Below are 13,009 nucleotides of genomic sequence, written 5' to 3'. Positions count from 1 at the left end.
TAAAATGATAATGTAGACGATAACCAATTGGTAGGATCGTTAGATTTCGTCCGTTTCGTATATGTAACGCCACAAGCATGGGGTGACTTTGTCATTAAGTTTCCGCTTCGGCTTACCGTGTTCTCGAGCCGCAGTTTCGGATGCATCCCAGTCGGCCATTATCTTACTCTTTATGATGTCGAATTAATTCAACGAGCGAAATAAAGGCTCGTAAAACCGGTGCCGTTCTTCGATCGTACCGTTGATCGCCATCACGCGATTCATGGGTGCGAGTGAAATGAAGCGAATGACTGGAATTACATTTTTTCATTATTTTTTCCTTTTTTCATTCTTTTCCTTCAACCACCCTTCCACCGGCATTTCACTTTATCTCGTAATCAGAACAGGCTGCTCTTTACTCGATTTTACGTAACAGTGGAAAGTATCCCTTTATCTACTTGTCGTTTCGTATGATAACGACATTCTTGTCTTTGCCTTGTGCCAAAGAATCGGAATTAAACTGTCTTAAAAAAAGTCAACAAGATACGAAGAACAAGTGTTATTTTTAACCGAGGGGTAATCAGTTTCCCTCCTCGTATATCACAGTATTTAACTTTTGAAAATACATCATTATTGTTAAGTATGATAGAAAAAATTTGATAATACAGAAAATATACGGTGAATTGTTTCGTTTTAAATTAATTTGATTTAAGACATTTGAACTTCCATAGCAATCTATCACCTTCATTCTAAGGGGGAACAAAGGAGACCCACCTTCGCTAACTTATGTTAATTATATACCATAATTAGAGAATAGGTTTCAAAAGCAAATGAAAATTATGGAAAATTCATAGAAAATCAAAATCATGATCTATATTTGATTAGAATGAAAGATTGCAAAATGAGAGATAGATTGCACAGGTACAATAAAATGTAACATTTTAGGTAAATGATAATAGCTTTATTCGTATAATAAGATAATTCGAAATATAAACGTCAAGGAACTGTCTGACCCTTTTTCCTGAAAAAAGAAAAGAACATCAAAGACTTTTTCGTTTTGTCTGATACTTCGCTATTGATCATTAATGGAACAATCAAAAAATTCGTGGTACGCACATCACTCAAATTTTTACATTGCCATTATAAAAAATTATTTATTTAACGCCTAACTATCGAATACGATTCTGCGGTTCCATCAAAAACGATCGTCGATCACCAACACGCTGAAACCAATTTATAATTCATCACGATAGGAACAATTTCATTTATATTTTTCAATTATCGTATACCGTTCGTTGTCGAAAAATAATGAAAAGAAAAGAACGAAACATGTTCGAAGGAAGCGTGTTAGGTGTACGAACGATTTTGTTTATAAATTTAAGTACAAAACCTAGCTTCTTTACTTTCAATCTCTCTTTCAATCGCTACATTCTGTTACCGCAAATTTATTATAAACAAGCATTTTTCATTTCCTTATCTATCTCCGTTTGCATTCTTTTATTTTCTTACTGTACATAAAATCCACTCGACCCCATCCTACGGAAAGGTGATGGTCACATCGTTAGGTAATATGTAAATAGTAAATGTAGAGATATAAATATTATTCCTAATATTACTATTTAACTTCTGGAATAAATATTACTTCTTCATTTATTATCTATTTATAATGTAGTGTATCGTACCCAGACACGTGTATCATGTCTGTACGGTATACAGATCCTTACAAATCTTGTAAATATACTTTTAATTCACCGTGATACGATCCATTACAGTTCCATTTTTTATTCTTTTCACCTTAACATACGTATGCGATTCAATTTGACGCTTCTGTACGGAGAGGGTGTTTCTTAGGTTTCAGCGATTCTTCGACAACTTCCGGTCCTAGCCGCACCAACGTAGGAAGAAATATATGTATATAACCGGAACAACGGGAGGAAATTGTCGAGAAATAGCAATCACGATCGTTCTCGGTAAAATCGTTAAATCGTAAACGTTTCCTTCCGCTTAGTTACTGAACAATCATTCGAGGTATAGGTACAAGTGAACTCTTTTTATTTTTTTCCTTTTAAGGAGGTGGGTTCGCAAACTTCGTCTATTATCCGCGATATCGGCCGATCACAAATCATCAATCAACAAATATTCCCCGTTAAAAAAAAGAAAAGGAACGAAACTCTAAGAGCATCGTTACGAAATACCTTACCGAATATTAATCGCTAATAATTAATATTAATATTATCGATAATATATTATATTATTATGTAATGGTTATACAGTATATGCTGTTCTATATGCGTGTAATATGTATTATATAAGTTTATAATATAATATATTATATAATATTATATATTAAATATTATTATCGTAGAGATACAGTTACGCGAGTAATACGATCGTTAATGTTAGATAAATATTAACAATATTGCCTGATTACCAATAATAGAGTAATAGGTATAACAGTTAACCTTACGATTACCTTCTCTCTAACTAAAGAAATTTCTTATCACTCTGCTACGGAGTCGAATTATATGTAAATTAGTTTCTCTCTTTTTTTTTCTTCGGTGAGTTACCTAGAGAAGCGTGATCGAAATATAGGGTCTCTCGTAATTGTTGTATAAATATATGTATTGTGTCGTAAAACGTCGCGAGAATTCAGACGAAATTCCAACGACGCCACCCCCGAATTAAAGCGGCTAAGTCTCTGTGGTGCTCGTTCGTTTCAACGCGACGAACAAAAACGAAACTTAATTATCACGAAGAAACCCATTTTCGTTCGAAGATAGCAAAAACTAACACCGGAAATTGCAATTAAAAATGAAAATTAGGATTCGTCTTTCTTGTCGCGTCTCGACGAACGTTATTCAATTTTTTTTTTCATTTTCTTTTTTTTCTTCATTTTTTCGGGTATCTGCTTTTCTTGCAAAAATAGTAGATTCGATTGATCTATTTTTTATATAATATATATTTACATATATTTAACATGAATATCGCAGTTGAAAACTCTATGTGTATCGGGGTTCTCTATTTTATTTCTCTTATTGTTAATTCTCTTCGGATTCTGAACGAATTTTTCTTTTCTTGTGTCGTCAAGAATCGTTTCGTTGTGTAGCTCTGGTTATACCACTCGGGACTTAAATCGTCTCGAATCTTAACTTTCTCTCTTTCTTTCACTCGTTAATTCACTCTCTCCCACCCTCTTTCACTCTATTTCACAAACTCTTTTTGTCCACCACCATCTTCTCGCCAACTCGTTTAACCCCCACGAATTTCAATGTATAAATGGTTCCAGTAGCAACGCCGTATAAAAATAAACGGATAAATAAAAAATATTATTTTGCTCTGAATAAAAAGCTTAACGTTAAGTTTAAGAATCCTTCTCTCCCCTCCCTCTAACCACCCCCTGCAAGAACATGGATCGACTCGGTCGTCCGTTCATTTCCTTTTCTTCTTCTTCTTTCTTTCGTTGTTCTTAACGTCAAGGTTTAGTACACAACTGTACACAGTTTCTTATATCAAACTATATTTATTTTATACACATATATAAAACACTATCGAGCTCTAATAAACACCGTTCAGTCTCGCTTTCACATCTCACTTTCTCACGTTCTTACTCGCTATTCTCTTTCACTCCTCCAGCGTTTCGCTTATTTATCTTTCTTTCGTTTTCACGCGTATACACACTTCTTGCACATTGGTAGTCGTCCTCGTGGCATTGTTTATGCGTGCATTGCAAATCAGCGAACGGATCAATCGTGTGGCGAGTCGAAAGTGATAATAATTAAGAATAGAAACGAAAAAAATGAGGGGAGAACTTGCAAAGAAAAGGTTCGTCTATGATCAATCAATGACGGAGGAGGGAACATGTTCTCTGGACACGTACTGCACGTGTGTATGTGTTAAAAATTTTTACGAGAAAAGAAGGAGAAAAAAATATATACCGTGGACGTGAGATTCGAATTTTGTACACCTATGTTACGAATCGATAAAACTTAAAGAAAAATTATTTTCTATGATGGAAAAAATGTTGTCCAAGGGGAATAAACAAAAAACATTCTTTTTTTTTTCTTTTCATTCTTATTAAAAACAATTGTCGAGACGAATCTCACGCGCCACTTTGAGTCGATTTATGTATAATAATAACAGTATCATAATATTATAATTGCCGTGTCCTTTTCTAAGCTAAAGCTACGTCGACGTACATCGTTTACAAACGCGTTATCTTCTTTAAACCGCCTCTATGTTCTTTACACAGTAACTATGATTATTATATTTAATGTCTATGTCGCTAGCAGGTACGTTTACACTCTTCAGAACCGTTGATGGATCGTAGGAACGTGTAGAATTTTTCTCCTCTAACGCTTTTGGTGTACAACAAAATTTGTCTCTCTTAAAATATTTAACAACCAGTAAAAACGTAACTTCGTCACATCTCACCCCCCCCCCTTTTCATCATTTTCATACATTTCTCTTCTCGCTTACAGCCCGTTTTCTTTATTTTCTGTTTCTAAAAACAGGTTCGTTAAAAAACCAAAAACGATATGTAGGAGTCTGACGAGAAACATTTAATATTATGCTTAAGAGTTAAAGCTACCCCTAGTTGTCCTCGCACGCTGTCGAAAATTCGCATAAAAATTCGCCCCCAATGCTTCGCAACGATAAATCCCGACCGCACGCGTGCACGCGCAAATATCCTTTATGCAAAATCACAAAAATTGCATATAATATATATTCTTTTTAATATACTACTTACATATACATATATATATAAGAAAAAAGGGGGGAACGAGGGAAAATTGATTCCCCGTTCCGAAAGCCTCAAATTAACGCGTACCTTGCAGGCTATCGTTCCAGACGAGAATTCCTAGGATAAAATAGCGTTGCGTGGACGTACCAGGTGAAAATTATCTAGCAAAAACAATCAGAAACAACAACAAAAAAGGAATAAGAAAAGAGGATACGTTCCTGCGATCCGTCAATCAAGGTTATTCTCTGAGCAATTTTCGAAGAAATGTCTTTGTCGAGAGAAGGCCTAAACACATTCCAGTCAATCGAAAGGAAAAATAAAAAGAAAAAAGAAAAAAACAGTGAGAAAAATAAAGAATAAAAGAGTAAGGAAAAGAGAAGAAGAAAACAAATGCTTATTCAAAAAGAATCATCCCCCATAGAGGGTGTCCTTTTTGAACTAATAAAGATAAATAAAAGAAAAACGAATTTCTATTCGAAAACTACTATCATAGAATTTCTACTATCATAAATTGAAATTCTACTATCATAGACTAAATTCGACTAAATAACGCTCGGATAAATCCGTAACTATGGTTCCTCACTCTTTCTCTCGACCTATCTTTCCTTCTCTCTTGATTTGGCACGATACAGAGAACTCACAGGTCGGACACACGAGCGAGTGAACAAAAAGAAAAGGAAAAAAAAACATAATAGAAAGAACGGTTAAACGAGGTTTACTATGTTATTATTATTTAGCGTAAACAGAAGACTACCATTTCAAGAAGGCGAAATCTATTGCGAGGTATGTATTATTATATATTAATATATATATATCGTCGAGTTTTTTTCTTTCGTCATTAAAAACACGGAAGAACTTTGAAACGTGGTCGATATATTTTTTTTTTTTAATTTTTCATTTATTTTCTCAATCGATCGGCAGCGACTCGCGCGTTGGAACGAAATTAAAAAAAAAAAGAAAAATTAATGTACAACGCGAGTCCCTGCGATAGAATGTTATCGCGAAGAGGAAGAGAAACGTTTATATTTACTCTATCTCTCTTTTTATCATTGTTTTTCTTATGTACAGAATAAAATACAGATATCGTACGCGAGAAGGTATACACCGAGACCGAATTTAAAGTTAAAAATTAAGGCGCCACTTAGTTTCCTGAGTATGTGAACAGTACATGTTGGTTTTTATTTTCTTAAGTAAACCTGATGCGTCGAAAATGCGAGTTTCTTCGTCTTATAAAAAACATTTCTCTCTTTTTTTTACCTTTAGTCTTTTCGTTTCATTTCAGTGTTTCGTTTCTTTTTTTTTTTTTTTTTGTTAAATATTATATGGATTCGTTAAACATACGCGCACTCGTTTTGCTTTCTCCTGTGAGTAACAATAGCTCCTAGAATCGCACTCTTTTTCAATATCCTCTATCAATTGCAAGGGTTAAATGTATAAAAAATCTGTCAAAAATATAACAAGAACTACGTCTAGAAAATCGCGGATGTAAGAACGTCGAAACATTCCTTTTCTGGTTCATTCTTTTTCAAGGTATTTGTGCATCATTTGGTATTCGAATATTTCGCTTAATGATACTTTTTTTTTTTTAATAATTAATAAACCTTCTATATGTCTATTTATAATTTAAAGCGCATACAGGCTGAGCTGTTTCGAAATTTTTACGTTTTTTAAATGGATTCCAGGTTGTTTCGCGGTCTTTGAATAATTTCGATAAAACGGACGTTAACTTCGACATTCTTATCGCGGATACTTGTTTCGAAGGTTCGCGTTTGAAAAGGTACGATAAGGACCCTTCTCTCTCTCTCTGTGTACGATCAAAAGATATTACATCGTGATTCGACCAATTAAGGACGAATTAAAGAAGAAACTTTCTGTCAAGGCCCTTCTCGACTACCCTTCGAACGAACTTCTCAACGTTCCCGCTTTGAATCCACCCCCTTCCTCCTTCTACTACCCGAAAATGTATTCCACCCGTGTTCCGAACTGCATTACTACTGCGATTATACGTATGTACTTATATAAATTTGAAGCACTTGTGTTGCGATTCAGGTTTCGTCGTGTCGTCGATTTAGTCTTTAATTAATTTGTATCCGTACAAGCGCGTATATTGTATGCAATTTGTCCATTTTCTGCGTGTATATGTGTGGTGCACGTGTGTAATATACAGGGTGTCCTAAAAAAAGATTATACAGAGCTTGAAGACTGCAGAAATTCCCGGTCAAAATAAATAGAAAAAAATCATTCAAAATATTCCAAATATTAAATATTTGCTATATTTCTGCGGCTAACTATACCCTCAATTTTTAATCGCGTGTATCTCGAAATCGAAGCAGCAGATTGACAAGTGGTATATAACTTTTTTTATTTACTTTGAAATAGTTTAAGTTTATGGGACACCCTGTATATAACGCATACATATGTGTATTATACGACGGCAAGGAACGACAAATACATCGAGACATTATTTCTGGATGCACGTGCATTGCTGCTTTCGATCCCGTAACCGATTCCCAGTCCAATCTCTTTGCTCCTTTGCATCTCGTGCTGCACAATCTACTCTTTTCTCCCCTGTGCAACTTTCCAATCCCTCTTTAATTTTCGTCTAGCACCGTCGAGCATGCATTCTTTTCTCTATCACCCCTCTCGATATACGTTCAGCTCTCATGCGTCATACATATGCGAGTGTACCTTAATGCGATTTACATATCTCTATAGTTCGTGTGTATGTGTATTTATAATATATGTATATATATATATATTTAACGCGTGTGTCTGTGTATTAAATAGCTTGTCACCCAGAAGGTCGTACCTTCTAATTTCTATTCTTTTTACTTTTTTTTATTTTTCTGTTTCTTTCAATAGCCCGTAAAAAGTGTGTATATAAACGAATACTGTTACCTACAAATGTAATGAACACATTATTTTGCCTTTTATTTCCTTTCGCGAGGGCACCCGCAACATCTCCTTTCGCGTCTTCGACAAATCAGATTTTTCATTTTCTTTCTTTCTTTCTTTCTACGATCGGCTGCGACGACGACGTTTTTCACATGCGCGTCTGTCTCTTCTCTATCGTATTACAAATATACATAGACATATTTATATATATATATATATATATATTTTTGTTTTTATCATAATATAATATAATATAATCCCTATCTTTTATCGATCTTTTAAACCGTTTATATATGAATATATAATCGCGTTCGTAATCGTTCGTCCATACGCGAACGATCAGTTCCGTCGTGTTAAAGTTTACTAAGAATCCGTTATATCGTAGCAATGAAATGCTAAGAAATTTGTAACAATAAAAATACATATAATAATGGTGATAATGAGAAATATTAATAATAATCAATAATAATAAGTGTAATCGTAATCATAATAGTAGTAATAATGCTAAAGGTCAGTAATTAGTAGCGTTATTATCTTTTCATACTTTCCCTTTCTCTCACCTCATACTCTCACAGATTCATGCGTATGTTTGTGTATATAATTTTCAATATATATATGTGTGTGTGTATAAATAACGTGTATATACACACATTACTTACACGTGTCTAAAAGCGTAGCCAGGCCTCTGTAGACCTTACGAAAAAAATGTGGTTTTTTCTCTCAGAAAAAAAAAACCGCGTTACCGTTCGTCGACTCACAATCGTTATCGTACATAACGAACAAACTACCAGGAAGATAACCGAGGATAAATCCTATCTCCTTGAAAAAATTACGAGATCTACGCCTTTAATCTATGAATTCAAAGCTTTCTTAACGAGAGAGAAAAAAAAAAGAAAAAACTAAAAAACGAGCGCGGGAATCGGATCGATCTTAACTGGTAAAAAAAAATCGTTCGATCCTACTCCTACTCGATAATTCACCGCTCCATTGCCTTCCTTTTGTTTCTAACTACGTACATCCAATAACAAAATTAATGGTCCGTTACGAAGGCTTTTTCATACCACCTTACCTTATTGCACCCATTAAAAAAAGAGAGAGAAAAACAAATTAAAAAATAAGAATTAAGTAAAAGGAAGGGAACGGAGGCGCTCGTTAAAGGGCGAAAACTAGCTTTCTAATGACATGTCATTCAGTTTGTCGCACCTCAGAATGAAGAACTAGGAAGAAGACAGACGAAAGAACTTTGACTTTAAATTGTCTATCGAAACGATCTAAAAAAAAAAAAGGGACTGAGCGGGAGGAAGATCCAAACATTCGCGACCAAATTTCTGGACGTGTATATTTGTGTACTAAATGCAAATTGTTTCTACCTATGCGTTTATGACTACTGCGCTATTTGGTGCACAGTCGTGGCTACGATATAGGGAAGTCAAAAATGAACATCGACTTACAAAATTGTATGGAATTGAAATAATTGTGGATATCTTGGCAGTAATGGCGAAATTTCTAGCTGCGCTACACTTAAACGAAATAATGGTCTTAGAAAACCATCTATTCAAAGAAGGGTTAAGCGTAGTTATTTGATCATTTTAATGAGATTATCATCTGCTCTATGTTTCTGAACCCAGGTATACTCACCTATATCGTTGCCACGACTATACATATACCAAGGTTTCCAGAAAATAATCAGTACCGGATGCATCGATGCATTCTATCGAAGATGTGTAACACGTCAGAACGTACAGATCGCACAGCGATCATCAATCAATCGATAAACAATTACTAGTAACTACAACGCTAGATTTCAATGGAGAGAACAATGGAAGTCAATAAAGGAGAGATTTGAGAATGGATATTGTTGCTTCACCGTAGCTTGTTAATGTTCGCTATCAAACATTGAATTGCTCGATTCAATGAATCGAAAATAAAAAGAAAGAATTAATTTTCTTATTTCTCGAATAGGGAGCAAAAAATAAAAGCTCTACTTTTGAATCTTAAAACGTCTACAACCTTTGGAAGTTTCGAATATGATAAAGTGCTGTAAGAATTGCAAGAGTTACATAATATTTGTGAATTCAATTTCCAAAACTTTTTTTTTTTTTTTTTCAATTTACTGGTTCGTCATGGAAAAGCATATTGTTGTAACCGCAACGAGAACAGTAACCTGTTCGACCAGAATACGGGGCCAACTCTTCCAGTCCAATGATTCGATCTAAAACCGAAACAACTTTCTTTCTACCGGTAATTACTGGTACAAGTTTTGGAAAAAGAACCACCCCATTGACGATCGAAATCTGTATGCACGCCTTTCCTCTCTTCTTTTCTTTCACCTTTTTCCTTTTCTGAAAGAAAAATGTACTTATAAACCGGTTCAGCTTTGATACACATCCTAAGACTAGTTTTAGTTGGTAGCTGGCGATACTAATGTTAGATAACGTTATGATAAGACCCGTTTCCTCTTATCTATGCATAAGTTTCACTTTGCCAACGATATTCAAGCAGGTCTGAGATCGAACGATTCGAATCAAATAAAACTATTCAGGTTTATTATTATAACCACCGTCTTAAACTTAGTCTTGTTTTTTCTTGAATTAATTTCAACGTGTTTCAATAAAAGTTTGTTAGAATGCAATCAAAGCGAGTATAAAAAAAAAAATGGAAGCTGTGTAATAAAATAACAAATCGATTTCGTTCTTGTTCTTGATCCCCTCGAACGATTTGTATATCGTTTCAATTGGCTGCAAATACATTTTCTCGAAAATATATACGACACTTCCATTCCCAAGCTCGACGGAACCGGTCATCGTCGATAATCTACGCGATAAGATGACACTGATCAAGAATTTTAACAATAAAAATAGAACTGACTTTATTCGAACCGATTTTCACGATTTCCTTTTCCTCTCACAGTGCATTTTACCGCGAACTTTCTTTGTACGTCTCTAAATACCGGTAAAGAAAAAATTTGAAATCTATTGTCGATACACTTCTTCCTTTATCTAGCTGAACTCAGTTCTGCATCTTTTACCGATACCTCGTTAACTCGTCGAAAAGCGATCCAGCTCTAATCCCTTCATCTTTAACATTGCTTGTTATTCGATGAAATCACAAATATACATGGTATATAAAACTTCTTCAAAATTCTTCGTCAGCCTCTTCGATTTCTTCCACCGATCGCGCCAGTTCTACCCTTTTCTCTTCGAACCAAACTAAACTCGGTATCTAAATAATTGTTCTTTAACGAATCGATGAATTCTGTCAACACTAAGTAAGTGTAGTATTTACTCGGTCCTGTGCACCACAGAACCGTAACCATGGCGTTTCTGTTCTATGGGATATCAAGGTTCTTACACGTTCTCCCTGTATATCTTCAACACGCTCTGTTTAAAGCCATCCCTCGTGCCGCGGCGATCTTCCCGCCGGACATTTCCACAAAATCTCGTCTCGAAACATCGAGTGGGACAGTTATTGGGAGCTGTCGATTAAAAATTGAATTCTGAAACCGACCGAACGCGATTTTAACACGTTCGGTGATATTTCATACGAATGTTCGAGTCTCTCCCTCAACGCGTCATGGCGAGACTCCTTCGTAGTTGACTGAGTCTTGCTCGGAGCTTCTCCTGTCGTTTTCTAAGGTCCATCACCTTGGCCACGGTGCTCTGGTCAAGCTCGGTCAGCATATCACAGTACATACCCGCTTGCCTCAAGATCGCGACTTTCGGTGCCTTCTCCTTCGACTCGATCGCTGGCACGAGAATGCGTAACTCCTCGAAAGCGTTTCGCAGTTCTATCCGCCTTTGTCGTTCCATGTTGTTGTGCAAACTTCGCTTCTCCGTGTCTAACTCGTCCTCCGACGAACTTCTCGAGGCCGACGAGACTGATGTGTTCATCTTCATCGGAGGCGAGGGTGTTGTCATACATCGTACCGGGTTGCTTCTCCTCGTGTATGTTCTTTGACGCGCGCGTTTAGCCGGTTTCTGTTCCGGTTGCGCGGTTCGTTTCCTAGCCGGATTCGACGGAGGCCTACCTCGTGGTCGCGGTGTCTTTTTAAATGCGGTGTTCACTGTCAATTGGAAATGCTGCTGGTCGACGAAGTTCGGGTAGGTCGGTAACGCTGCTGGTCTGCACGGTTTCTCGAATGTCACTACATCGATCTCTTCCTCCTCTGCAACAAAGGAAAACATGGAAAAGAGATTTTACGATTGTTCGGTTCGACATTTCATTATCGTGCAGTTGCAGCCGCTATGGCCGTGGGTTATCCTATCTTTCAGCCTAAAGATAGGACCGATAGTACAGACTTCCTCGATATTTTTTCATATTTTTGGCTACTTTCTACTCAAAAAATCAGGTCTTTGTTAGAGTTTCAACTTCATTTTGGATTTTTCCTCCTTTCTGAAGAAAAAATGAATTATAAAATTTAACAATTTTTCATGCGGATAAAGTTCTGATGTTTCCGTCGTAAAGACTAAATTGCATATACCACTAATGGCCAGTCTGATCGATTTAATCCTGAAAGATTGAAAGAACAATTTCATACATCCGAGTCAATAAAAAGGGAAATCTTGCGAAGAAATCGCTAACGTAGAAATCGTTCGATACTTTAATATCTTTAAACGGCTATCAATGACCACAGATGGCCGTAAAACGTCGTTAATTGACCGGGACGAAACAAGCACGCCTCTTGTGTTTAACCTCCGACAGTTCTCTATTCAGGGTGAAGGCCGACCACGAAGCAGCAGAAAAATCGTGTTACGATTTTCCGAAGGATCGAGCGGGAACAGATTCGTATCGACGGGTAAAAAAAACATCAGTATAAGCTGATTTTAAAGTGACCCGTGTCGGATGTTCCATATCGTTTATCTACAAAGACACTCGTCTACGGAAGAAAGACCACCTTTTGAACGACGTTGGTGCTCTAGCGAGATGATACCGTAATTTCGTCAATTATAATCTTCTGCAATATTTATAAAAATTATACCGAATTCTAAAAATTGTCTTATTTAATAAATTTTGTATTTTTCTGTTTTATCGATTGGAACCCTACAGCTTCTGTATACGACCTTACATGCTACATCATCAATCAATGTCATCGATCTTTCAACGATAAAAAACATCTATAAAATTACAAACTGCTGACATTTAGGAACACTTTATGTTTCTGCGATGAGTATAAAGAAAAAACGATCGTTCAACTATAATTGACGAATTAAAGAGAGCACGTGGCTATATGGAGGCGTTCGAAGGGGACATACGACACTGTGGGCGTTTCTGCAAACTGTGTCATCCATCGCATGTGGTACAATCAGTGGAAATCCGGTTGGTCCAGATTCCTTTCACATACGGATACGAATTGTAACTCATTATTCAAGGACAGTTTCGAAATATAATCATCCA

General features: G+C 36.0%; 1 protein-coding gene across 4 annotated transcripts in view; it reads right to left on the bottom strand.

Moving 5' to 3' along the window:
* LOC114879072 (tRNA dimethylallyltransferase) overlaps window positions 1-13,009 on the bottom strand; it is a 94,434-nt gene that overhangs the window by 64,403 nt on the left and 17,022 nt on the right. The window contains exon 3 of one of the 4 annotated variants that reach the window (XM_029193586.2): window positions 4,197-11,780. The exons of the other annotated variants lie outside the window; for them this stretch is intronic. Coding sequence (XP_029049419.1) covers window positions 11,179-11,780 — 602 coding nt within the window. The 3' untranslated portion in view covers window positions 4,197-11,178. Of the gene's footprint in view, window positions 1-4,196; window positions 11,781-13,009 lie in introns of those variants that run through there. 4 annotated transcript variants of the gene reach the window in all.

The sequence above is a fragment of the Osmia bicornis genome, chromosome 11 (genome assembly GCF_907164935.1).
Source record: "Osmia bicornis bicornis chromosome 11, iOsmBic2.1, whole genome shotgun sequence".
In the NCBI taxonomy this organism is placed as follows: Eukaryota; Metazoa; Arthropoda; class Insecta; order Hymenoptera; family Megachilidae; genus Osmia; species Osmia bicornis.
Note: the sequence above shows the minus strand (reverse complement) of the source record. Positions and strands in the feature narration are given on the sequence as shown.